This window comes from Halyomorpha halys, unplaced genomic scaffold, assembly GCF_000696795.3.
Source record: "Halyomorpha halys isolate HHAL.00 unplaced genomic scaffold, Hhal_1.1 Scaffold381.1, whole genome shotgun sequence".
NCBI lineage: Eukaryota > Metazoa > Arthropoda > Insecta > Hemiptera > Pentatomidae > Halyomorpha > Halyomorpha halys.
The window spans coordinates 296,938-321,038 of record NW_027112092.1 but is presented as its reverse complement, the minus strand read 5'-3'; the positions used below and the strand labels follow the sequence as shown (position 1 = coordinate 321,038).

Below are 24,101 nucleotides of genomic sequence, written 5' to 3'. Positions count from 1 at the left end.
AGTTTCTGATTTGTTATACAATATTTCTAAATGTGTCTAATGATAGCATTGTTAATTTATTTTTTTTCCAGAAACGATTCCCCTACCAGGACAAATAATTATTAAGCAGGAAAATGAAGATGATTATGATGGTAATTTTAAATATTTAAAATTGATATTTTTTTTAAAATCCTATGGAGGGGGATATCCTATAGGTAACCACTCTTCACCACCACCACCCTTCACTAACCAGTGTAGGATGGTTGAGTTTTCATTCCCTGAGCCTGCAATTAAATAAAGTCAACCCGGCCAAGCTAAAATCGAACAACTGCCGTTAAAGTCTGTTCTGACAACTTATTACATGCCGGGCGTATGTGCAGTTTTGCTTCTTGAAAACGTTTGTCTGTCACCATAGTTATTAAATAATTACTTTCTTAATTTCACTTAGCCTATATTTGAGCCTTTCAGTTTACAGGATGATTAAATCTGTAAAATCATTCTTAAGACTTTCAATATTGATTCTATAACAATTTAGTATTGAATAAATGGTTCAGAGCAGAATATACATATATATATTTTAGTAAACTGTTTTATTTTTGTATTAATGTATTTATAAAAGAAATATGTTAAAATTTTGCAACAAGAAGTATTTTTAAATGTACATTTCTGGAAATACAACAGTTGAAGTTCGATTTTTTTAAAGGATGACTAACTCCTTAAAATTATTCTTCGTTTTTTCAATATTGGCAATAGATTAGCTGTGAGTAAATAACCATTGAGAGCAGTATAAATTTTAGTTAACTGGAAAATTAGTGCAGGGAAACATTGTCACTGTGAATAATATATACAGTTATGAGAAGTATTGGAATCGTGAAAACTATTTTATGCATCAATACAAAAACAAAAAAAAAATCTAGAAATAATTACACAATTTATTATGTAAATTAATTATTTATTACACCTGTTAATAACAGATGTTAGGCGGTAGGGGTTCAAAAGGAACCTTTGCTAGCCCAACTGTGAATAGTGCTGAAAATAAAATAAATGAACTGCCGATTTTTTTTATTATTATATTTTAAGGAATTAAACATAATAAACTGTAAAAAAAAAACATAAAATAGAAATAAATAAAAAATAGTAACTTAACTCAACTTAAAAATATTAAAAAATTATATTGAAGTTGAACAAAAGACGAAAAAAAAAGTCTTATATCACCGATGATTGATGAGGCCCTGGTTGTGGTTGTTGCCCTGAGTGGATGTTCTCGTGGAGGTAGATCGACAAAAGGACGTATGTCCGCCCGCCTTGGCTAAAGTGAGATGGCCAAAATGCTGGAAACTATGTTCAAGTTCACTACAATACAAGTGAGGAGACGATATGTGCGCATACCGAAACTTTAAGAAGTCATCTGTTTGTTTACAGCATAAAAAACAACAGAGAGCAGATTTGTTTTGTTTTTTGATGTAATAAAAATCATATGTTAACAGATAATGAATGTCCTTACCAATAACAGCTGTCTTTACTAACTCCTAAAACGGTAAAAATAAAAATATTTATAACAAAAAAGTTATTGGGAGTTGTCTTAAAAAAAAAAAATAAATCAACAATAAACTAAAGATTAACTGTCCCATTTGCAAATATGCGTCTTAAATGCCCTCTCCCCACCTACTCCTACCTAACATGCCTTTGGAGTCCTATAAGTCTGCCTTTTTGGCTTCGTTTACTTCAAAGCTTATTCCCTCCATCATGTTCCTTCCTCTCAGCTTGCAGAATTTATTTTTCATTCTTTAAATGTTTAATTGTCATTTTTTTTAGAAATTATTTTGTTATGCTCTTTTTAGTTAAAAATCATCAATTTATATTTACAATATTGGTGTTTTTAGGTGGAGGAAATGTTAGTAATAAAGAGTCTGACTTTGAGGAAGAGCAAGGTGATGAACTAACAAGTAGTGGTAATTTATTTTTTACCTTTCATTTTTAGACCTTATATCTTAGATAATTAATTTTTAACTTTAATGAAACAATTCTTTTCTGCCATGAACCAAAACTAATACCTGTAGAACAGATTCGCTACTAAGGACTCCATGTTAATAAGAGACTTACTTGGAAACTTGGAATTCCCATACTAGACTGGAACGACAAGAAACTGCCCATAGATTTTGATTCCTACAACACCTACTTAACAAACGCTTTAAACTTCCAATTTTCTGCAAAAACACTGATATACTATGATAATCAGACCAATTTGGACGTATGGATTTGAGCTTTGGAGCTCCACCAAACCATAAAATTCCTCCCATATACAATCCTTTAAAAAAAAGAAAAAAAAATTAAAATCTGTACCGCTACAACCCATGAAGGGTCAGGGGTTCAGTAATATGTTAGGAAGTACTGTTTCTAGACCAACAGTTGTGCAAGGAGGTAATTTGGTCAAAATCACGCTTGACCGCCAGATTTTTACCCAATTAAGGGTACCCAATTTATGAGACTGGGTGTACCCTAGGAGGGCTCCAGAACCCACAGAGTTGACTCACCACTACAGAGTAACAGCAAATAATTATCTGCCCAGCCGGATAAGAACCTGGGTCCTTGGAGTTAGTAGCATCATGCCTTACCACAGTGCCACCATGTGAAATGTTGGCCCACATTAAATAATTTTATTACTATTTGAGTTTTTTCTTTGACCGCCACCAGACCATCTTCCTTTTATTATTACACCCGGTCAATCAACAATCTTCCAGTAAAATTTTTATTGTTTATTTGTTAATATATCGAATTCAACTATATTTATTTAATTTACATCCATTCTTGTAGAACCTCGTTTCTGTCGATCAGATAGTTTAAAATTTCTCAAAAAATTGTTCCTATAATTCATTTCAGGGTCACTTCTAGTTACTGGTACTGGTATTTGGTGAGGGGGAGACATGCCCGGCAAGTGGGCCTAGTTGTCCTGACAGCTACTTAAGTTGCCGCCGCATACTAACCAAGGTGGTAGTGTCAAGATTCATTCTTCGGGACTGCCGAAAAATGAATATTAACTGCCCCAGGTGGGAATCGAACCCATAAGGTTCTGAACCAAGCTCACCGGAACCTGTGCCACAACCCACACGGCCATCACGCTCCTTCACATCTAGTTAATAAACTTGTCAACTGACTGTAATTCAACATTTTTTATAACTTTAAAATGGTTGTTACTATCAAAATCAAGTATTATTATCTTATAGATGATGTCTTTTATCAAGTTAAATTAATGTGGAAACATAAAGAACAATGGTAAAACCTAACTGTTAATGCCACATTTTATTGTTACCTTGTAAATAATATTTGAGTTGTATTAATGTTTAATTTAGTTATGTTTATTTTTATTTATATTACTTTAATTGGAATTTAGTTATTTGAGAAAAAAAAAAATGTAATTATATTTGTGTGTTATAATGAGTAATAGACAGTTGCTAAGGGTTGATAATCGTCGCTAAGACGTTGCCCAGCAACGGTCCGACCATCTTCGTTTTTAATGGCAGTTACGGCTCATTAGTGGCCATGATATTGTTTAAGCAGCCCTGTCTGAGTTTATAATTTAATAGTTTGGACATGTTTAGTGAGTTAACCGTCATTACTGTTCGGAACTAGATCTTTTCTGTGTTTCTACTTTAATATCAGTTCCGGCTAATTCGTGGCCATGACTGTCTAATCAGCCTTGCCTGCGTTCATTATGGTACTATTTATTGACATTTTGAGTGTGTTAACAGACATTACAGACCGGAACCAGACCTTTTCTGCATTTAGACGTGAATATAAATTGTTGCTAATTAGTCGGCTCGCATAATACATTAAAAATAATTAGACCCTGTCTGCCCTTAATAAGTACTAGTGTGGCCATCTTGGCTTTTAGATATTTGGACTATCGATGAGCCACTACACCAACCTTGGACAATTGCAGCGGTGTATTTAGCTACAGAGCTATGACCTACACATCTCGGTAGCAATCTTCCTCTGTATTTGTTTGTAAATTAGTTTCTTTTCGTTTTCATAATTTATCTAACTATTTTATTTTTATCTGAGAGGCCTTTTTACTTTTATTTGTATTCATTGTTAGTCATCTTTTGTTTATTTTAGTTTTAGTTTTCAAATGGTTATATCTGAACCAGCTAGTTGTTTGTTCATTTTAAAGCCTTCCAACAAAAAGACTTAGTCGATTTGAGGTGGCTTTAACACTAACAATTAGTTAACTACCTACATATATAATCTATTTTCCAATTTTTTCATCACTTTATTTTAAATAATTTTGTGCATGTAATTAGTCACTAAAGTAACTTTTCATATATATTTTATTGTTTGTTCTTTCCTTTTACTTAATTTTATTATTACTCTTCTCAGACAGCCTTTATCTTCTTATACTTTGACTATACATGTCTTTCAATACTATTTTGTATATATAATGTTAATAGTTTATTGCGTGTTTCTATTATATAATAATAAAGATGAATCTTTAGGTCTTTATTATCATAAACAACAGCGTTCATACTTGAAAATTAAAACAAAACGATCACAATTATTATAAACATAAACGTTCAGTTTTTTTAGATAACAACACACAAGTTCTTCATTATTAATTGTAATTGATCATATGGCGAGAGGTTTCAAATGGGTTTGGCACTAAAACAAATGTAAAATAATGAAACTTTAAATGAATTATAATTAAAAATAGATTTAAAAGAAATATACTAAAGAAACAAAAATTTTGATAATAATTTCGACAGAGGCAAACCTATTTCAAACACTCTCTTTGCAAGCATCAACGAAGACGTTAATCTTGCCACCACATCAGTTACCTTGTTTTTGTTATTAGCCCTGATGAAGGCTTGAAATTCTGCCCGAAACATTGGCACTAATAAATAAGTTTTTACTTATTTTTGTTCTTCACTCACCATACCCTCTATAATTTTCTCCTCATATATATTATCCAATGTCAACTATCCACTCATCAATAAGCATTAGTAGTTACTTTAAATTTGAGCATTAATATGATTTGTTTTTTTCTTTTGTTCCAGGTGTGAAGAAATGTGAAATATGGATTGTTGAAAATTCCTCTACCGTAGACAACAACAAAAATTGTTCTACTAGAAAGGGTAAGAGTTTTGATGTATCTAAGGATAATTGTTTGAAAAATTTCTGTTGTTTGACTTATTAAACATTCATATGAATTATAATGTATGAGGATAGGCAAGAAACCCCGGAGAATAATGAGGGTGATCAGAGTGAACCAGGAAAGACTAGAACAGGTCCCGAATTTCAAATATCTAGGTGCTCATCTCAAGGAAAACGGCTACATTGATAAGGAAGTTTCTCAAAGAATCAATGCAGCTGGAAGAATATTTAGTTTACTACGAAGAGGTTTCCTGGTCAAAAGGGAGGTGACAAGAAAAACTAAAATAATGATCTACAAATCAACGTTACTCTCTATTCTTTCCTACTCTTCCGAATCGTGGACTCTCACTTCGAAACACAAGAGTCGGATTCAATCCATGGAAATGCGATACCTTCATAAGGTGAAAGTACCATTCGGACTAACCTCGGAGTCCAATCGGCTGAGAGCATCCTAGTGTTGTGCCCCACTAAGATGGTTCGGACACCTCCTTCGGATGGACCAGAAAAGAACTGCCAGAAAGACATATGAGATTCACATGGAGGAAAGAAGGCCAAGAGGAAGACCACACATTTCCTGGGAGAAGAGTGTTCAGGTGGCGGAATATGGACTGGAGTAGGAGAAGGGAGATGGTCCAAGAGCGAGATATCTGGTCCAAACTCTCCGAATTGTAGCCCCACACTGCACAAGTGGTAAGAGGATAAAATGATTATAATGATGATGGTGATGAATTATAAGCTTCTTAAAATGGAAGATGGATTCACTCCTCGTTAATAAAATTTATTCAGTTGACTGCAATTAGGTAGTTGGAAAGTGATGATTTGAATTAAATGACCAAGTATAGCATATTAAACATTAGAAAGTAGTAATAAAGATAATAGCTCTCGATGTATACACAAAAAGAATTGTTTATATGAATTAACTGGTATTCAGGTTAGGTCTCAACACTCTTTATTATTTCTTTAACAGACCATTGGTTCGGCCAATAATAAATAACAGTCCATCGGTCATTCTCAAGGACATTCTTAAATATAAATTTACACCTCAAACATTATAAAAAAACTTTTTGCAGGCTATTCTGCCCAGGTCAGTAATATCAGTCAAATCACCCTATTTGGTCACAATTTCATAAATTTTTATAACTTTTAATTATAAGTCAACTTAACACTATCACTTATCATAACATCTTATCAACAAAGCTTGTTTGTTGATAAAAAAAATCCTTGTTTGTTGATGAGAAAGTGTTTGTGTTAAGCTGACCTATAATTAAGATTATAAAAATTGATGAAATTGTGACAAATTAGGATGATTTGACTGATATTAATTAAATTCCAACATGAATATAATCTATTCTATATTTTTCATTGTACAACATTTTGGGACAATAGTCCCATATTCATACCCCTTTACAATCCTAAAATTAAATTATTTTTATCAACAATTTTCATCTATGTTATATATGTGTATTTGTAATTCTTCTAATTATTTACCACATAATTTGTCATATTTTTAATTTCCCTATTGAAATCATGGCATGTTTTTTAATCATAGTTGAAAATTGTTTTACACTGCATTATTTAATTTATTTTCTTTCACTATTGGTCCATTCATTTATCTCTGTAGCACAAACCAATGCTCTATACTGGACGTTACTTCTTTGGATCATATCAACATGTCCAGTTTGCTGTTTTGTTACCTACCTATTGATATGTTTAATTTTAATCTATTGTGTAACATAATAATACTTAGATTCAGCCTTATATCCTCACAAATATCAGTATGATTTTTTCTCCTTTTATTTCTATATTTGGTGTATATGTTATTATACAAACAATTCTGTCAAAAATACCACAGGTTATTCGGCAAAAGCCTCTCAAATCTGGAATGTATCTGCCTCTGGAAAATGAATTTAAAAAAGGGACCCAGTGAGATTACCTATATCTATCTTGCCTATAATTTAAATAAATTTATCTTCACCTAAAATAAATTTTTCATGTATAATTTTTTTTTTTTCATTTCCCCTAAATTGTGATTTTCTGGCTAGTAGGGTTTTTGCCAGAAACCCCCCAATTATTTCCTTTTATTGTTTTGTTTTAAATATTCTTTACCTGGCAGGTGGACTGATCCAAGTGAAACGAGAAAAAGAAATACTTGTCCTTGATGAAGGTGAGGAAGGTAAATCTCTTTATTGAACTTTGAATTAATTTATTAATTAATGGAAAGCATGCAAGTAAAAATAGTTTTCTTAATATTACATGCTTGACTTTCATGTCTATGAAAATAAATTCTGTCCCGAGGACGATATACACTCTTCAACTTGTTCATGTTTAACTCAGGAGATCAAAATTAAAATATTAACTTGTAATTTTCTCTTCGTACAGGAATGATAACACTGATAATCTTATAAGGGTGTTCAATCACCGCAGTTTGGAGTTAACCAAAATATACAATCATTAATATTTGTAAGGGATGGTTCTCGGATTTTATTAACTGAACCATATATAATGGTTTTAAAAGTGAATATAAGTTAAATAGGGAGATAAGCCTCTATTCTTGAAATGTATTTAAGACGAATGGTTATAAGTGGTTTGATCAAAAGGTTGTACAATAGGCGTTAGTTGTGTTAGTATATAATTTTGATTAATCGGTTACATAGAATAATGAAAGGTATAATTTACCTGGAGGTTCAAGAGTGTATCAAAACCAGAGGGGAGGGGAGGGGGCAAGCTACAGTCAATCAGGTTGTGACATTTCAGCACGAAAAAGGCAAATAAAAACAAACATTTTAAGAACATTATATATAATAGTGCTTATTAGTTATCCGGAAAGCCTCCTGATACTCTGTGTTATGAGAAAGTTAGTTGTCCACTTATTAGAAAGTAATCAATTTGATTTACTGTATTCGATTTCCATCGGATGTGTCTGTTTCCCCAGAAGGATTCTTTGAAGAATAAACTACTGCCAACGACAAGCAATGGGTAGAAGTTATCATATCTCTAGCCATTGTCATTAAAGTTGTGCAAACTGTGTTTACCGATTTTTGGGAAATAGATAACTTCTTTGCTAACCTTTGCTTTAAAATTCCCAGAAATTTTTTATGGACCAGCCATGATAAACTGCACAGGTAGAGTGGTAAAGAGACTAGATTGTTTGTAGCCAAGCAAGTTACAGTGCCAACTTTGACTGGCTCATGACTGCAACAGTGCTGGTTCGAATGTGGCTTGAGAGGTTGATTCTATATTTGTGGCGATCCCACAAAATGGAAACTAGACCCCTTACCATGGTTAGAATAGGGTGGTAACCAGTAAATAACCCCCTTCGTATGTCATAATTTAAAAAAAAAAAGAGAGGTGAAGAGACCATCTTCCATTATTGATCATAGCACCATTATTACATTTACATTATTATTATCACTATTACCTTTTAAAAAATCCTAAATTTTTCAATCATATCAGTTAGTTTTTAATTATTCATGCATTTGTTTACTAAAAGTGCTGTTTTCATGTTTTAATGAATGAAAATGTTTGCTAAAACTGCGACCAATCAAAGCCTGGTTAAATATATTTTTTTTTATCATTTTTTGTAGATGATAATGGAGAAGAGGAAGATGAGGCAATGGTTCATCCAACACAATATCTTGAAATTGAAGAAACAGAAAGTGATGCAAAACAGTGTCGAAAGAGGAACAGAGCAGAAAGCAAGAAAGAAGAGAGAAAGAGATTGAGAAATGTAGGGAAGTCTTATGTAACTGAAAAAGGAAAATTTGTCGAAGAGAAAAAATTTAGTAATCCTAATTGCAACTGCAGGAAAAAGTGTTTTGAGAAAATTTCAGAGGATACTCGGAAAAATACTTTTGATTCTTTCTGGAAGACAGGTTCTTTCACAGTCCAAAATGAATTTTTATGTAGTTTAATTAAGCTAGAAGAGCCTAAACGTCATAGGCCAAAAGGTGGTGCTAGAGCGGCCAAGTCCACTACCAAGTATTATTATGTTACACAAAGTGATGGAACGTCTGTAAACGTGTGTAAAGAATATTTTCTAAAAACATTCCAAATATCTGATGGCCGGATGACTAGAGCCACTAGGAAAATGAAAGCTGGACAATCGCCTGGCTCGGACAACCGAGGAAAGAGAAAACCTGTAATGAAATACCTGACGGATAGCAATCATTCCTATCATCTGAATGACTCGAACTTTGGCTCAATTGAATTATATGCTAAGGGTCAACAGATCTTTTGTCCTGACTGGTTTTGAGTTATAAAAAAATCTTGGAAAAAGATTCCTTCCCAACTTGCTACGATGTCTGGCAAAGAGTTTCTAGTGACAGTGGAAAAATTCATAATCATGAGAAAGCTTGACGAAGAAAACCATTCGGTTTTCAGGATTCAGTACCAGGAATCTGATCCATTTACAATCTTTCACTTGGAGGACATGTCTGAAGAGCTTCCATTTTTCAAGCTGGAGATCAAATCATTAGAAAAACAAAGATTACTAGTATCACTGCCTCATATATCTTTGCCTTAACTCTATAGTAGGCCAAGGCTTGTGACAGAAGAGAGAGAAAAAAAAAGATATGAAAGAACTTCTGGCCTTGATTGTCACTATGAGTAAATCTTCACACTTCTGACTCCATTGAAGATAGTGAACCAGTAGTTGATACTGGCAAAGATTTTCTAGCAGCAATGGAAAAATCCACAACTGCGAGAAAGCTTGATGAAGAAAACCATCCGGTTTCATGGATAAAGATGCAATGAATTTGGCACCAGGAACTCGATCCAAATCACTACGAAGACAAGTCTGATGAGCTTCCATTTTTTAAGCTTAACTTCAAACCATCAGAAGAAGTAAGCTTGTTAGGTAGCCAAATGTATCTTTGTCTTAATTATACAATTGACCCAGAGTTGTGAGAGAAGAGAAAGAAAAAAGGTATAGAAGACTTTCTGGTCCAGATTATCACTATCAGTAAAGTATACTGTTTAAACCCTCACTTCTCACTCCATTGAACACAGTGGACCAGTGGTTGTTGATGATGCAAGGGATATCGAATCATAGAGACTTTTGTGGCTGATATATCACTATTTTTTTGTCAATCAAATAGATATTTTAGGTAAAATAAAGTACTATTTTTTTTGTGTTGAATATGCATGTTTCTTTCTTAAACCATGCCCAGAATATGAAAGCCAAAGTGGTGCAAGTCATTTGCTTATAACCAAGGTCCTAATTTTATGTAATATGCAATCAGATATTTTGTTTACATACATTTTTTAAACAACTGATCAAATATCTTAACGAATCAGGTTACCCAGTTGTAATTATCCAAATTATATTTTAAATATTTCTGTATTTTTGATGATAAATACCTTGTGCTTGATTAATTTATTTCAATGAAGTAAAAAAAAAAAATTAGAAATAAAAATTAAAATGTTATGTTGCAGATGAAATATCAGATTACAATACTAGTATTGTGGATCAATGAAGTAACACTTCCTTGATTAATAAATTTCTTGGAATGTGGGTCTTTATAATTTCCCGACTTACCATAGACCCTTCTGAACCATTTGTAACAACATGCTCAGTCCCATTTCAGTTTGTTGCTGACTTTCCTAACAAGTTATTATTTATAAAGTGCCAAAAGTAAATGCATTATTTTCTTCCAAGTTGATATAAAATCTTGGTTTGAGAAATTAAATTGAAGTCTTGAATTTGAATTAGATTAAGATAAGACCTACACTTTTTATGTTCTTCCTATTTCCTAGTTATATGTTTTAATTATTTTCATGTTCATATTCTTTTTAATATTGTTAATTAGTTATCCTTTTTTTTACAAAAAAAATTGGTTTTAATTCATACTGAATTAAATTTTAGTTCATACTGACAAAATTTTATTATTTTGATATTTTTATTTTTAAAAAGTTTAAAATATTATGCAATATTTAAAATCAATTTTTAATCTCTTCTCCATTTTTTTTTTGTAAGTTAAAAACGTTTTGTGGGCAATATTAATGGCATATATTCTGAGGATTTTCACTGCATAAAAATCCAGGCTCTGCTTATAACTTGTTAAGTACTGGTCGGGGAAGAAACAGCATGCATGTCCTAAAGCATTCAATTTTGAACAAAAGGGGTGGAGAAATTTTTGTTTGGTAGGATTCTAGAATTTTCAACTACTATTCTCAAAGTCATCATGTTTCAAATGCCTGAAACTTAATGAACTTACACCACTTTTGCTTTAAAAGGTATATTTAATGAAAAACAGAGTTGATCCTATTGGGACTTTAAAGATACCAAACAGCCTTTTTGATCTGATTTTTTGATAAATAAAGTGGTAAAAACAACTTTAGTATGTCCTCCATTTTGTTTCAAGATTGTGGATAACAGTTTAATGACGCTAACAACTTTTTTATTGCGTTAAATGTCAACAATATGAATTTTGGTAAAGTGGAAAATTTAGATTTTTCATTCCCTATACTTTCTTTTAAGGAGGGAGATTGACTGATATTACTTGATAACCTCTTACAGCTCTTTATAACAATAGATAAAAAATATATATAATTAAATCATTTCAGCCATTTTCTAATAAAAAGTTGCCAAAATAGCTTAACAAACAGATAAATTTGAAATAAAAACTATTAAAATTTAGTTTGTCTATATAAAATCAATTATTATTAAAAAACAAAAAACAGGTTTTATTAAAATTTTTGATTCTATAGGAAATATTAATATTTTTGTTTTGATAACATTGTTTTTCATAGGTGTCAAGAATCCTATCAAAATGGAAAAGATTAGTCTGGATAGCATGAAAGCTGATATGAATAATTATTGGAAGAAAGATGTGATGGTTTATAATGAAAGAAAGCCTCATCGGTGCCCTCATTGTTACTATAGAGCAAAAGAAATTAGAATTTTAAAAATACACATACTGGCCCATCATACAGGAGAGAAGCCTTATCAATTTTTCTATTGTCAGCATTAAACAGTTAGCCCAGGTTACATAAGATCTCATATAATGGTGAGAAGTCTCATAAATGTTCTCATTATGATATCAAGAAATGGAAATTAGAATTTTAAAGAAATCATAATGGCCCATCATACAGGTGATAAGCCTCATCTTCATTGCGACTGCAGAGCAGTTCAAATGTTTAATTTAAAAAAACATATAATGGCCCGTCATACAGGTGAGAAACCTCATGTCCTCAATGTGATTATAAAGCAGTAAGCACTAGTAAAATAAAAACTTAATGGCTAATAAAATTACTAATTATAAGTAAAATAAAACATAATGGCTATTCATACAGCTAAGAAACTTCATTAATTTCATTTTTGGGACTATAAAACAGTTCATTTAAAATTGCTTATAAACAACCGACTTTTATTTGAGAAGTCTTATTATTAAACTTGATGGAATAAATTGTGACTAATTGCATATGTTTTTTAAAAATTGTTTTTGTTTCATTAATTATATTAAATTTATTTATACTATTTTATATTTATGTTCTTGTTTAAAATGAAATATATTTACGGTTTATGATACATAAAATAATAAATTATTTTTATATGAAATATAAATTTTTATGTATAGATTTTAATTTTTGTAATAATTTATTTATGTTTTTACCTTAATTGTTTCACGTTAACCGGTGTTATGTGTATTGTACAAATATATAAATTACACATCATAATGGATTTTTTAAAAAAATTATTTGTGAAATTTATTACAACCCTAGTTATACTTTAAGTGGACAAGATTATTCTATAAACCTATTACAACGAAGTTGGTGTCAAGTCATCTTATCCTCGTGCAATCAATGTTAGCTTTATATCAATAATTTTGTGATATTTAAAAGAAATATGTTAATTGCAATTTTCCCTTTTATTTGTTTTAACCTAGTTACCATTTTATTTTCATCAATATAGATTGCTTTTACTTTTTTATAAATTATTTATGCTGTATAGTTTAATAAATACATTTATTACTTTCCCTTAACATCTCTTTAAGATAACAGGAGCTCACTCAATCGGACTGGCACTACCAGGATTGTTAAGCTCCTACTCTCCTATTACAATATACAATTTTTCTGTTATAATTGACTTGGATTGCCCCCCTTCCCCATTACATGCATTTCATCTAGTGTCACAAAAATAATTTACTCCCTTATAATTTGTTTTTTCTTGAGAATGCCAATAAAGAAGTTTCACTTCAGAAACCATGCAGTCATGAGACATTCACCCCTTCAGATTTTAATATTACTACCGTGATAACACCTGCTAACATTTTTCACCCCATCATTTATAATTATAGTTAAATTAATTTAAATTAGCAGTATAGTTAATTAATTGCTTTGTACGATTCATATTTGGGGTTCCCAGGGACGCCTCTGTCACCCAATTTTATAAAGAGTTGAAGTGGCTTTACCCCTCCTTTTGTCGTAAATATTTTCTTGCTTCCTTCTTCTATCAAGTTATCCAATCCTGCCGTCCATCATATATCCCTGACATCCTTCAATTTAAATCCTCAGTATTCATGCAATACCTGCTCACGGCTTTCAGGCTTATAAATATAACTGCTCATCGAACTGCAGCCTTTGGTAGATCTTTCCTTATCCGCTCCTCTTTCCTATGGAATTCTATTCTCTCCTTTATTCATAGTTCTAATACCCTTCCAATCTTCAAATCACCTATCCTCGACTACCTTCTGTCCACCCAATGCCGGAAGAATAACAATTGAAAGTTTGAAATAAGGTTTATATATTCTCTGTATTTTATGTTTTAGAATTTCATCCATACTAGTAAATATGTATATTAACAGAAATTGTACCTTTTCATTTATTATTTTTAGTTTAATTATGTTTGATTTTTTTTCTTTTTATTTATTATCAGAAGTGTTAGTCATTTTATGTTTTATGGTATTATTTTATTTGCTCTATTCTGTTAATTATTGTTGTTCATTTTTATCTTTTCAAATTCATTATTTTATTATATTTTAATTACATTTTTATTTTGTATTTTACTCTAAGGCTCTAAAGCCTAATTTTGATGCCTGTATATTATTCTAAGGGATCAATCCCAGAATAAATAAAGAATATTATTATTATCTGAAGCCTTCTATTATGTATTTTCTAAATTCTGTTTAGTCTATAACCAGTTCCCATAAAATAATATTGATAAAAAAAAATCAAAATACTTTATTTATTTGATTATTAAATTAAAAATATCATAATATAAAATAGCTCTTATTTGTAATAAGTAGGTGTCTTCATTCAGTTTCTTCAAAATTCATTTATGTTTTGTTTTTTAATCTAATAATTAAATACAAGTATCTGTATAAATATGTTTTTTATACATATTATCAGACTTTGTAGTAAATACATTGTAAAAATAACATTAATGGTCCAAACCACTTAATGAATGCACCATACGTAATTTAAAACTTTCTGAAGACCTTTTTCATTTATTATTAAGCTGTCCAATTTACCAAGTATATACCATACATCACACAATACAATAGAATCCAGATCAATGAATTATTAACATCTACTGTTTTTCTACTCAAATAAATATTATCCTCTGCATTAAAGCATTCATAATGAACACATAATTAGAATTTATATACTCGTGTATAATATTGAACACTCTCATCAATTTAGTATTGTTATAATTTTTATCTTTCTTTTCCAATAATATACTTTTTTTATGTTAAAAAAAATAAAAATGAGGAAATCTATATTTTAAAACTGTATGTCATTATGCAATATAAATGATTATATTTATTATATATTTTTTATTTTTATAACTATATTAAGACAGATTTGCATTTTTTTAAATTATTTAATTAGGGGGGTCCCCTCTCCCCTCCGCCTAACAGCAGACAAACCCACATTTTACAAATTATAAAATTCTTCATTTAATTTTACTGCTCATTGCTCAAATTGTATAACTGTAATTTACTTGTATTCTGTAGTTAAGATTGTATTATTTTTTCAATGTATTGTAAGCATGAAACAAAAAAATATTTGAGTCTTTATCCAAGCATTTTAATTTATATCCCATTTTTATTGTTCTACCTTATATGTAAAATAAATTTACATGCATTATATATACTTAACTGAGTCTTCTCCCTTTGATTGCCTTGTGGCATTATAAGGTATTGAAATTAATTTTACTTTTTTCTAAAATGAATTAGTACATCATAAATATATAATACATGAAATGTATTATATATGTATGATGTACTTATTTATTTTAATGAAGGGTATGAAAAGACACAGTAAAGTATATATAATACATTTCATATATGATAATTTGTAAATATTGCTATTAGGTTGATTTGCGGCCAATTCTACTTTTACAGTGGCTATCCCTAAAGACAAATAAATTTAAAAAATAAATACAAATCTATTTTATAGGTGCACAATTTTAATCACCCAAGCTACATTAGGGATTTCATGGTACATTTTTCCTGAATAGTGTAATAAATATTTTGAGCTGTTATAATTCTAGTCTTATACCATTGATCACTCATCAATAAATTATTAATACTAATGTTTATCAATGACTATTTAGTATTTAAAGTATAAAAAATACAGTGTGTAGAAATAATGGTATTATCAGAAGAGATTCTTCCCTCTGTTATATCCTAAAATATGGCTTTAAAAAAACATAAAAGTAAATTGAGATCCTTGGTACAAGTTTCCCTATATTATTTTTTTCTGAAAACAAACACAGTGAAAAATAAATCTATAAAAGTAAAATTATTATGTATATTGATAACCAATAATGATTAACCAAATATATAGAAAAAAATATTAATTTTAAAAATCATGAACAACGTTCATTTATGTGTTAATGAAATAAGTATCTCTAGATTATTATTTTGTTTAAAATAAAAATCTTAATAACCCATACCATGGCCTTGATAGTGCTGATAAACTGTATTTGACGCTATCAACATATTGACATCTGCCAGGCAGCATAGTGGGTGTTAGCAGTCTGCTTTATAAGGTCTATTTTATTAACTACCAAAATATGAGATGATTCAAAACTTAACAGCAAGATATTGGTAAATATTCATATTTTCATAGTAATATTTGATAGAATTAACTCAATTTCCAAATCAATCAGTATCAAAATGATGAATACTTATGTATCTCATTAATATTTTTAGAAAAATTAAAATAAGTTAAAAAAATAAAAAAAAAAAAAATTCAGAAGCTTATTTTATGATGAAAAAATATTTTTCATATAAGTACACAAGTATTCTAAAATTAGTTTTATTCCAGATATTGTAGGCATTTACAAAAATGGGCATTGAAATTCCTTTGTTGAACTCATGTTGCTGTTTCTCTATAAGAACTGGTGCGATAATTGTTGGTAGCTTAGAATTGGTATGTAACTATTATTATATTTTTTCGTTATATGATCTATATTTTTTTAAAAATTATAATTTACATTGACCTTTAGTCAAAATCTTAGAATAGAAATACAATTTTTAATACATGTATGTATCATCATGAATTTATTCTCTTCTTGAATGTTCCGGAGATACTGTGTCTTCCTCTTCAGCATAGTATAATTCACTGTTGGTTTTAAAAACAGTACATTTAACATGTTAAAATTATCAGTGTAATGAAAATTTTTAATTTTTATAATAAAACAATGTTACTTGATTAATGATTGCTGCTCTAAAGGGAATCTTAACAATTAACTTAACATTCCTTTAGAGTAGAAATCAATGACATGAAGTTTTTGGATCTAGGCCAGTATTCCAAAGCTGCATTTTTTCATCTACTTTCAGTGTGCCATAACTCCTTTTAAAACTCAGAATTTGTAACAATTCAATTATTTGTAGCTCTAAGCAGAATTATAACTTGTTAGTTTACACTGGTTAGAGTGCTAACAATGGGTAGTTTCTCTACACGCCTGTAACACTCCATTTTAACCTAGATCAAATTTACTAAATGTAATATAATGTACAGTTGTAAATAGCAATAAATAAATTAAAAAAATATAATTTACACTGAACTAATATTTTCTCATTTTTTTCTCTATAATCTGAATGAAATTTGTTTCTTTTTCAGTTTATATATATTCTATATTTTGTTGACACATTAATCTACAGATTAAGTCTGACAATAGAAGATCAGTATGAAAGATATTTAGGTAATCATTTTTTTTTTCATTTTAAATAAAAATTATAATTCTAGTTTATATTCTGAGTTAGAAATATTTTTGTTTTAGTTTTGATGAATGATATAATATACGAATATGTTGAAATCATTCAAACAGCTTTCAGTGTTGTTCTCATTTATGGTGCCCTAAAGGTAAGACACAAATAAATATAATAAATGCCCTAAAGCATTAATTTATTTTACATACATTTTAGTTAGTGTATAGATTGATAAGAAAACTTGACAATCTATGATGTTTTCATATTTATACTACATAAAATAGGGATATTTTTTATATAATACCTTCAACTGTGCTTCAATATTAGTCATTTTTAGTTTCTTTGAAAAATGGAATTTGAGGGTTTCTAACGCTGCTAAAAATGAATATGATTTGATTTTTCATAAACAAAATTTTGTTGACCTACTTTACTGTAATCCTCTTTTTTTTTTTTAATTTTTAGTGAATAAAAAATCATTTAATAGAATCAGTAATATTTTTTTCTTATTCTTCAGAAAGAGACAAATTGATTGGTGTGTAATAATCAAGGAAAAAATGTATGCTTTCTGAGCTATGCACCAAAAATTCATAATTTTGTTAATAACTTTTTTTTTTACTGAAAAAATCAGACTAGCCTATAATCTTCTAGGCAAAATCCTGAACGTTTAGCATAAAGCTCCATCACAATCATATAAATGATATAGGTAGTGCATAAAGTACAAACAAGCAAATATTGATTTTTATAAATTAGATTTTATATTAGATTATAGGTCCTGTTCTGGACAGAAAAAAATGAATTTAAGTTTTTCAAGTTCAGTCTAGTCTCTTGCCAAATAGGAAACGATCATTCAAAAACTATTCAAAATAATCGAGTTTCTATAGCAAAAGTTGACAAAATGTCCCAAAGAAATTTAGTTTGGCTTGACTAAATCCATTCTAAGAGGGACCAGAAATGAAAAACTTATTATTTTTTTATGGATTAGTGACTTTTATTATTAATTTTATTTTTCTTCAGGAGAAATCAAGTTTTATTACGGCTTGGCTTTTGGCTGAACTTGCAAAAATGATTGATGGCATATGGAATACAGTTTTGGTTATACAGTACTGGTTCCACTGGGGATATGTTATAGACCAGTGCATACTTACAGGTAATACCATTTTTTTAAAAATAATTACTTTATAATGAGGAGTTAATAGTTGACTGTAGATTGATATGAGATGGTCGGGGGTTTGGTCAGCAACGGTACACAACTAAACAAAACTTATTTATTTGTGCCGACGTTTTGACCTGAATTTCAGGCCATCGGGCCTGAAAAATGAAACGAGAATACTACCTTGATTCAGAGACAATAAAAATAAAATAATAATAAACAAACTTGGAAATATACATAATACTTAATTAAGTTGATAAATACTAATAGATGATAAAATATAATATTGTAGAGGTAAGGATTATACAAAATAAATAAATTTTTTTTTTTTAAAAACAGACAGTGTTCAAGTAAATATAAAAATAAACATAATGAAAGGTGTAGAAGAAACTTTAAATGAGTAATAGAATTAACATAATAAAGAATGTAAGTAATGGTGCTTGTTCGAAACAAGCCTGGGGGACTTTTTTCATAGAGGCAGTGGTCCCACAAAATGAAAAACTTGATCCCCAACAATGATTAGGCAGTATACTTTAATGGGAGTTTTGGCCAAAAAAAAAGTAATGTCTAAAATTAATGTAAAATAATATAATGTAATGTATAAAAGAAAACAATATGTATGATATAATAGGCAAGAAATAATAAATTTTACAATAGATAAAACATATACAGTAATATAGTTGAGTAAAAATTAATAAGCTAAAAATATATAGTGTCCAGAAAAGTGAATAAGAAAGGAAGAAGGGATAAGGAATGTGTGGAAGTGGGAAAAAAGGAAGAAATATTTTAAAAAGACAGAGAGATTTACTGAATTAAGTGAAAATTGTTACTACCCTGTATTACTAACTATTAAAGGCCATTTAGATAAAATAAATTAAGTAGAAACAAAATTAAATAAAAGCCTTATAGAGTAAAATTAGAAAATAATTAGTGTGAAATAAGTAACTATGGAACAATAGATTAAAAAAAAATGTACAAAGTATAGTTGAGCTAATGTTGAAATGAACATAAGAAAGGCAGAAGATCAATAATATAATATAATATAAGGAGTTTCCAGAATAAAATAATAATAATAATTACTTTCTGTTTACAAATCAGAGTTCTAAGATATTATTTTTGTTTTATAAATAATATGATTCCTTGTTTTGTTTTTGCTAGAAAATTCAATACAACTATATTCATTGATAACTATATATTTTTGCGAACTCATAGAGAGAACTTCACTTGGACTAAAGTAATAAAATAAGAGATTATTCACAAATTATTTGGGGAGAAATTTTATCTCCTTAAACTCAAGGATAAATTATTCGGTATAAGCTAAAATTACTTAGAATGTTACTTTATTAGTCTATCATCAACTCATTAAAATAAAATTTTCTTGTCAAACCTCATTTAAGTATGCAGTATTTAAATAAAGGCGGCTTTTCAATTTCCTGTTTTATTTTTTAAATTACAATTCATCTTGAATAACATCTAGTTAAATAATTATCTTTATTAAAAGTAAATTAGTTATTTTTACGTTTGCTTTCTTTTTTAGGCATAGGTATGATCAACATGTGGATTGTTTATAGCTTCTACAACACCATGCCTAAGAGTAAATACATTTTATGATGAAACTAAGGAAGATTAAAAATTTATATGAGACATTCACAAATAAGAAAACAATGTAAACAACAAACATAATTTCTATATTAAAATAAGAGAGCTGCTCATATGTGTTGAGTTGCTAATTTACTCAAATTACCATTCTTCTGAAGATAATATTAAAAATAAATAAGTATGAAGAGATTAAAAAGTTTTGTATAAACCCTATATCCTGAATATAATAAATTAATTCGGTGAAATTCCGCATTATATTCAACATATTTCAGATACTTGTAAATTTATATAATACTATCCTTCAGTTCAATGTAAACAATCTTCTTTTCAAAAATTTATAATATCGATATTAATTTATGAAACTACAATTTCGATAACTAAAAGAAAACTATCATTATTATATGTACAAATACTTTTGTTCGATGGTTAAATCCCTTGCGCCAACTACAGGAACTGCTATTTCTCCCCATAGCCACCTCTGGAGAAATACTGTCAAAACCAGTTCGTTTCCAACCTAAAGAAGTCTGTGCACCAATAAGCCAGATATCGAACCATTAGTGGCCCTCATCGACTCCTGACCTAAGCCAAAGGGGGTTCTTCTAGAAATATATTTGAATATTGGGTTGCTTAAAACTGCGTTTCGAGTCACTTCATTGTGCATTTACCTGTTAATATAATGTCTACTATAGCTCTAGCATACCACCGGTTGGGAACTACAAGTCTAAACTCTTCAGGTCATAACAGCTTCCAATGAAGACCACCTTTTCTTATTTCATAATTACTTTTTCCTTCATTTCATTATAAATTTATATTTAATTATGCACTACTGTATACATCAAATAAGTATAAATTTCATTGATAAAGAAATCATAGAGAAATCCTTACTGGGTCCAAATAAAGTATATTTGTGAATGTCTGTACATCAAGGTTTTTACCAGTAAAAACCTAAACCAGCATTCTCCATGCCAAGTTTTTTTTATGACTCCCTAGACATTTCTGACAGAGGGGGAGGGTGGTTATTTAGAGGTAACCAACCTATTCTAATCATGGTGGGGGTCAAGCTTTCATTTCATAGGAGCACCACAGAAATGAAAAAAAATCACATGACAGGCTAGATTCGAACCAGCACTGCTGCTGTCATGAGGCAGTCGCTCAACTCCCTCAGCTATAAACAGCCCTTATCATGCCTGCCTGTCTTGGACTACTGCTTTCCAGTTTGCTGCATGTAGCTCTTTTGCAGATGTTCACTGAACAGTCTCTGCAAGCAGTTTACTGTTAGTTCCTCCATGTGTTAAGGCTTTAATTCCAGATTTTTCCTATAATTGTAGGAAGGACTTTCCAGTCAAATCTGTTGATTCTGCTTCCTAGAGTACCTGCTAGAGCCCAGAACTCACAGCCATATATCAGAGCTGGTTTTATCATGACATTATACACTCTTAGCTTAAGATTTATAGTGATTTCAGCATTCTTGACAGAGAAAGAAAGGCTCTGTTAACACTTGTTATATGCTGGTCTATCTCAGTCTATTGATCATTTATTGGTGTTATTGAGGAGCCGAGGTATTTGAAACTGTCTACTTACATATATGTCTTTCTGATGCATTAAATCTGACCTTTGTCCACCTGGGAAAGTGGAGAGACATTCCTGGTGACTTAAAAAAATAGGGGCCCATGAGGGAAAAATGACGTGGTTTCATATGGGCTGTTCAAATACATACTGCAGGGATAAGAGAATTTCTGTAGGCAACTGCCGCATAAACAATCAGGCTCAACAGCATATATTTTGGATTGTAATATAAATATGTAAGATTGTATTTACAAATTAAAAGATATATAAACATTTTAAAACAAAACTATTTTTATAACATTGTGTACAATTATTAATTATAATAATGAAATTAAATATTTTCTCTCTTTGCACCTGTCAAATACAAAATTGACAATCAGCAGATTGCCTAACTGCTACATTAATTAAATAAATAGCATGTAAGGCAACAGGAAGAACAACACCCAGCAGTACATCTTCTCTGGCTTATCTAACTTTTTCATGTCAGCAGGTCTCTCATCCACATTCTTTTTAGTCTCCTCCTTGTGTCCTCAGGCATGAGAGTCGTAGCCATTTGTCCTATAAGTGTGTTATGGTGAATTAAAAATAAATTAATTTTACAAATTTTACATTTATATAAAAAAATAAAAGTTACAACTTTTTTGTTTCCCTGACAATGTTAAAGGGTGGTTCCCTCCATTGCAAAGTTAATAAAAAAATAAACTTTCATTAAAAACTATAAAAAAAAATATTACCAACAATAAGAAGAAATAAAACTAAGTCAATATTTTTAGATATCGTTCTATTTTTTTTTTTAAATATCAGATTTTGAAGCCCAAATTTTAATATTGATATTACAATTATCGAACATGAATACTGATATTTTTTGTTAAATATAATGTAATTATGAACCACAAAATTTTTTTTTCTTTAAATATAAGTAAGTATATTTGTCCAATATATCTACTTGTACCATCACATATTAATAGCACATCCATTACATTTTCCTGGTGAAACCATTTGTTTTTTAATGATAATCAATTTATTACAAAACACTGGGCCCATTCTTTGCTTTCGCTCGTGAAGACACATTGCAGCTTCTAATTTAGTTACATCATCTGTATAACGCATTTTTTTAAATGTAAATTTCATATTATAAATATTGTTGATTTCTTCTTAGTTTCAAATTGCATCATGTATTGATTAAAATAGAATATGAATTGCCAATACTTGAAAAACTTATGTTTAACATCAAAATATTATTATTTGTTCAGTCCTCTTACTAAATTTTAATATTACTCTTCTCATACAGCCTTTATCTTCTTATAACACTTGAACAATTCATGTCTATTAACACTACGTATTCAAAATGTTAGTTATTTTTTATTATCATTCTATATAGTCTTTTATTAATTGGTTGTTATCTTGTTTTTTGTTCTTAGCCCTGATAAAGACTAGAAATTCAGTCCAAAACATTGATAACAATAAATAGGTTTTTATTTATTTGTATTCTTCACTGACCACATCTCCTCACACATTTTATCCACAGTTAATTATCTTCTCATCATTATATAATCCTAATTCATTTGGTCAAAACACATCTCAACTAACAAACAGCAATCTCCATCTACTATTGGCATAAAAAAGTCTAGAATAGTTAAATAAATATTAATAAAACTTACATACGAAGTTTCTAGCAAGACACTTGGTTCACACCCTCTCTCAGACGTACATTGCTAGAATGGTGTGTCTTATTAAAACCACTCAGTAGAAAATTTTAAGAACAAATCTTAGAAGTAGAGTTCGGTGTTCAATTTTTTCTATTATGGCCTTGTTCCAGATGACTCTCAATTCAGGATCCGCTGGAATCCTAAAAAATGGTAGGTATGTATTCAAGGTTAAAAAAAAAAAGATAATCTGTTTAAGGCTTTCAGTTTACATTATAGTGCAAAAACCATTTAAAAAACATTCTGGATCAGATCTTTTTTTTTTAAATATATAATTCCGCTTTTATAAGACATGGAAACAAAACCAAAATACATGAACTTAACAATGGCATTAATTGCTACACAGATGGCTTTCTTACAGCCCAAGGCTCAAGGGCTGGTGCCTAGCGTGGTGATAAGCCATTAGAAGGCATATCTATCTCCCTAGGGAGGCACACATCAGTATTTCGTTCAGAAATTCTTGTGATAAATCATTAATTTATGTATGTATGTGTGCCAAAAGTAATATAAAGGCAGCTTATAGTTTAGGAGCCATTTGTTACTTGCTTAACAAAAGACAGCTACAATCATGTTAATATAAATTTAACTTATGCACTAATAAATTTTTCTTTTTCAAGGATTTAATTTTATACATGAAAAGTTAAAAGGTTCTAAGGAACAAATTTTAGGTAAGTTTTGTCAAGATTGTTAGAGTGTTTGCTACTAGAAAAACATGAGCAGGATTTTGAAGGTATAATCATTGATAACTTATTTACTGAAGAAAGAACTGGTTGAGGTTACTTAGTGGCACTA

The 24,101-nt window shown here is 29.8% G+C and overlaps 3 protein-coding genes across 16 annotated transcripts in view; 2 read left to right on the top strand and 1 right to left on the bottom strand.

The window, feature by feature from the left end:
* LOC106682009 (zinc finger protein 665) overlaps positions 1-14,222 on the top strand; it is a 48,083-nt gene extending 33,861 nt beyond the window's left edge. Inside the window, exons 7-12 of one of the 9 annotated variants that reach the window (XM_067050093.1) lie at positions 72-131; positions 1,863-1,910; positions 5,031-5,108; positions 7,241-7,300; positions 8,712-10,232; positions 11,878-12,013. In XM_067050093.1, coding sequence (XP_066906194.1) covers positions 72-131; positions 1,863-1,910; positions 5,031-5,108; positions 7,241-7,300; positions 8,712-9,379 — 914 coding nt within the window. In that variant the 3' untranslated portion in view covers positions 9,380-10,232; positions 11,878-12,013. Of the gene's footprint in view, positions 1-71; positions 132-1,862; positions 1,932-5,030; positions 5,109-7,240; positions 7,301-8,711; positions 10,233-11,877 lie in introns of all 9 variants that reach the window. The other 8 variants (XM_067050092.1, XM_067050091.1, XM_067050098.1 and 5 more) reach the window with 8 other exon arrangements.
* Positions 14,223-16,037: 1,815 nt separating this feature from the next.
* On the top strand, positions 16,038-20,262 carry LOC106681994 (uncharacterized). Of its 2 annotated transcripts, none has more exons than XM_067050090.1 (6): positions 16,038-16,181; positions 16,391-16,506; positions 17,200-17,281; positions 17,360-17,442; positions 18,303-18,435; positions 19,976-20,262. In XM_067050090.1, the coding sequence occupies exons 2-6, from the start codon at positions 16,423-16,425 to the stop codon at positions 20,047-20,049; spliced, it is 456 nt and encodes a 151-aa protein (XP_066906191.1). In that variant the 5' UTR covers positions 16,038-16,181; positions 16,391-16,422; the 3' UTR covers positions 20,050-20,262. The 2 variants fall into 2 exon arrangements, with proteins under 2 accessions (XP_066906191.1, XP_014278097.1); XM_014422611.3 differs by having other exon boundaries at positions 16,047-16,181; positions 16,402-16,506; positions 19,976-20,259.
* A 1,022-nt stretch (positions 20,263-21,284) lies between these two features.
* Positions 21,285-24,101, bottom strand: part of LOC106682004 (THAP domain-containing protein 1) — a 49,658-nt gene continuing 46,841 nt past the window's right edge. For all 5 annotated transcript variants that reach the window (XM_014422629.2, XM_067050087.1, XM_067050086.1 and 2 more), the window contains 2 exons: positions 23,265-23,452; positions 21,285-22,161 (listed from right to left, as the gene is read on the bottom strand). The gene's annotated coding sequence lies outside the window, so the exon portion shown is untranslated. The remainder of the gene's footprint in view (positions 22,162-23,264; positions 23,453-24,101) is intronic.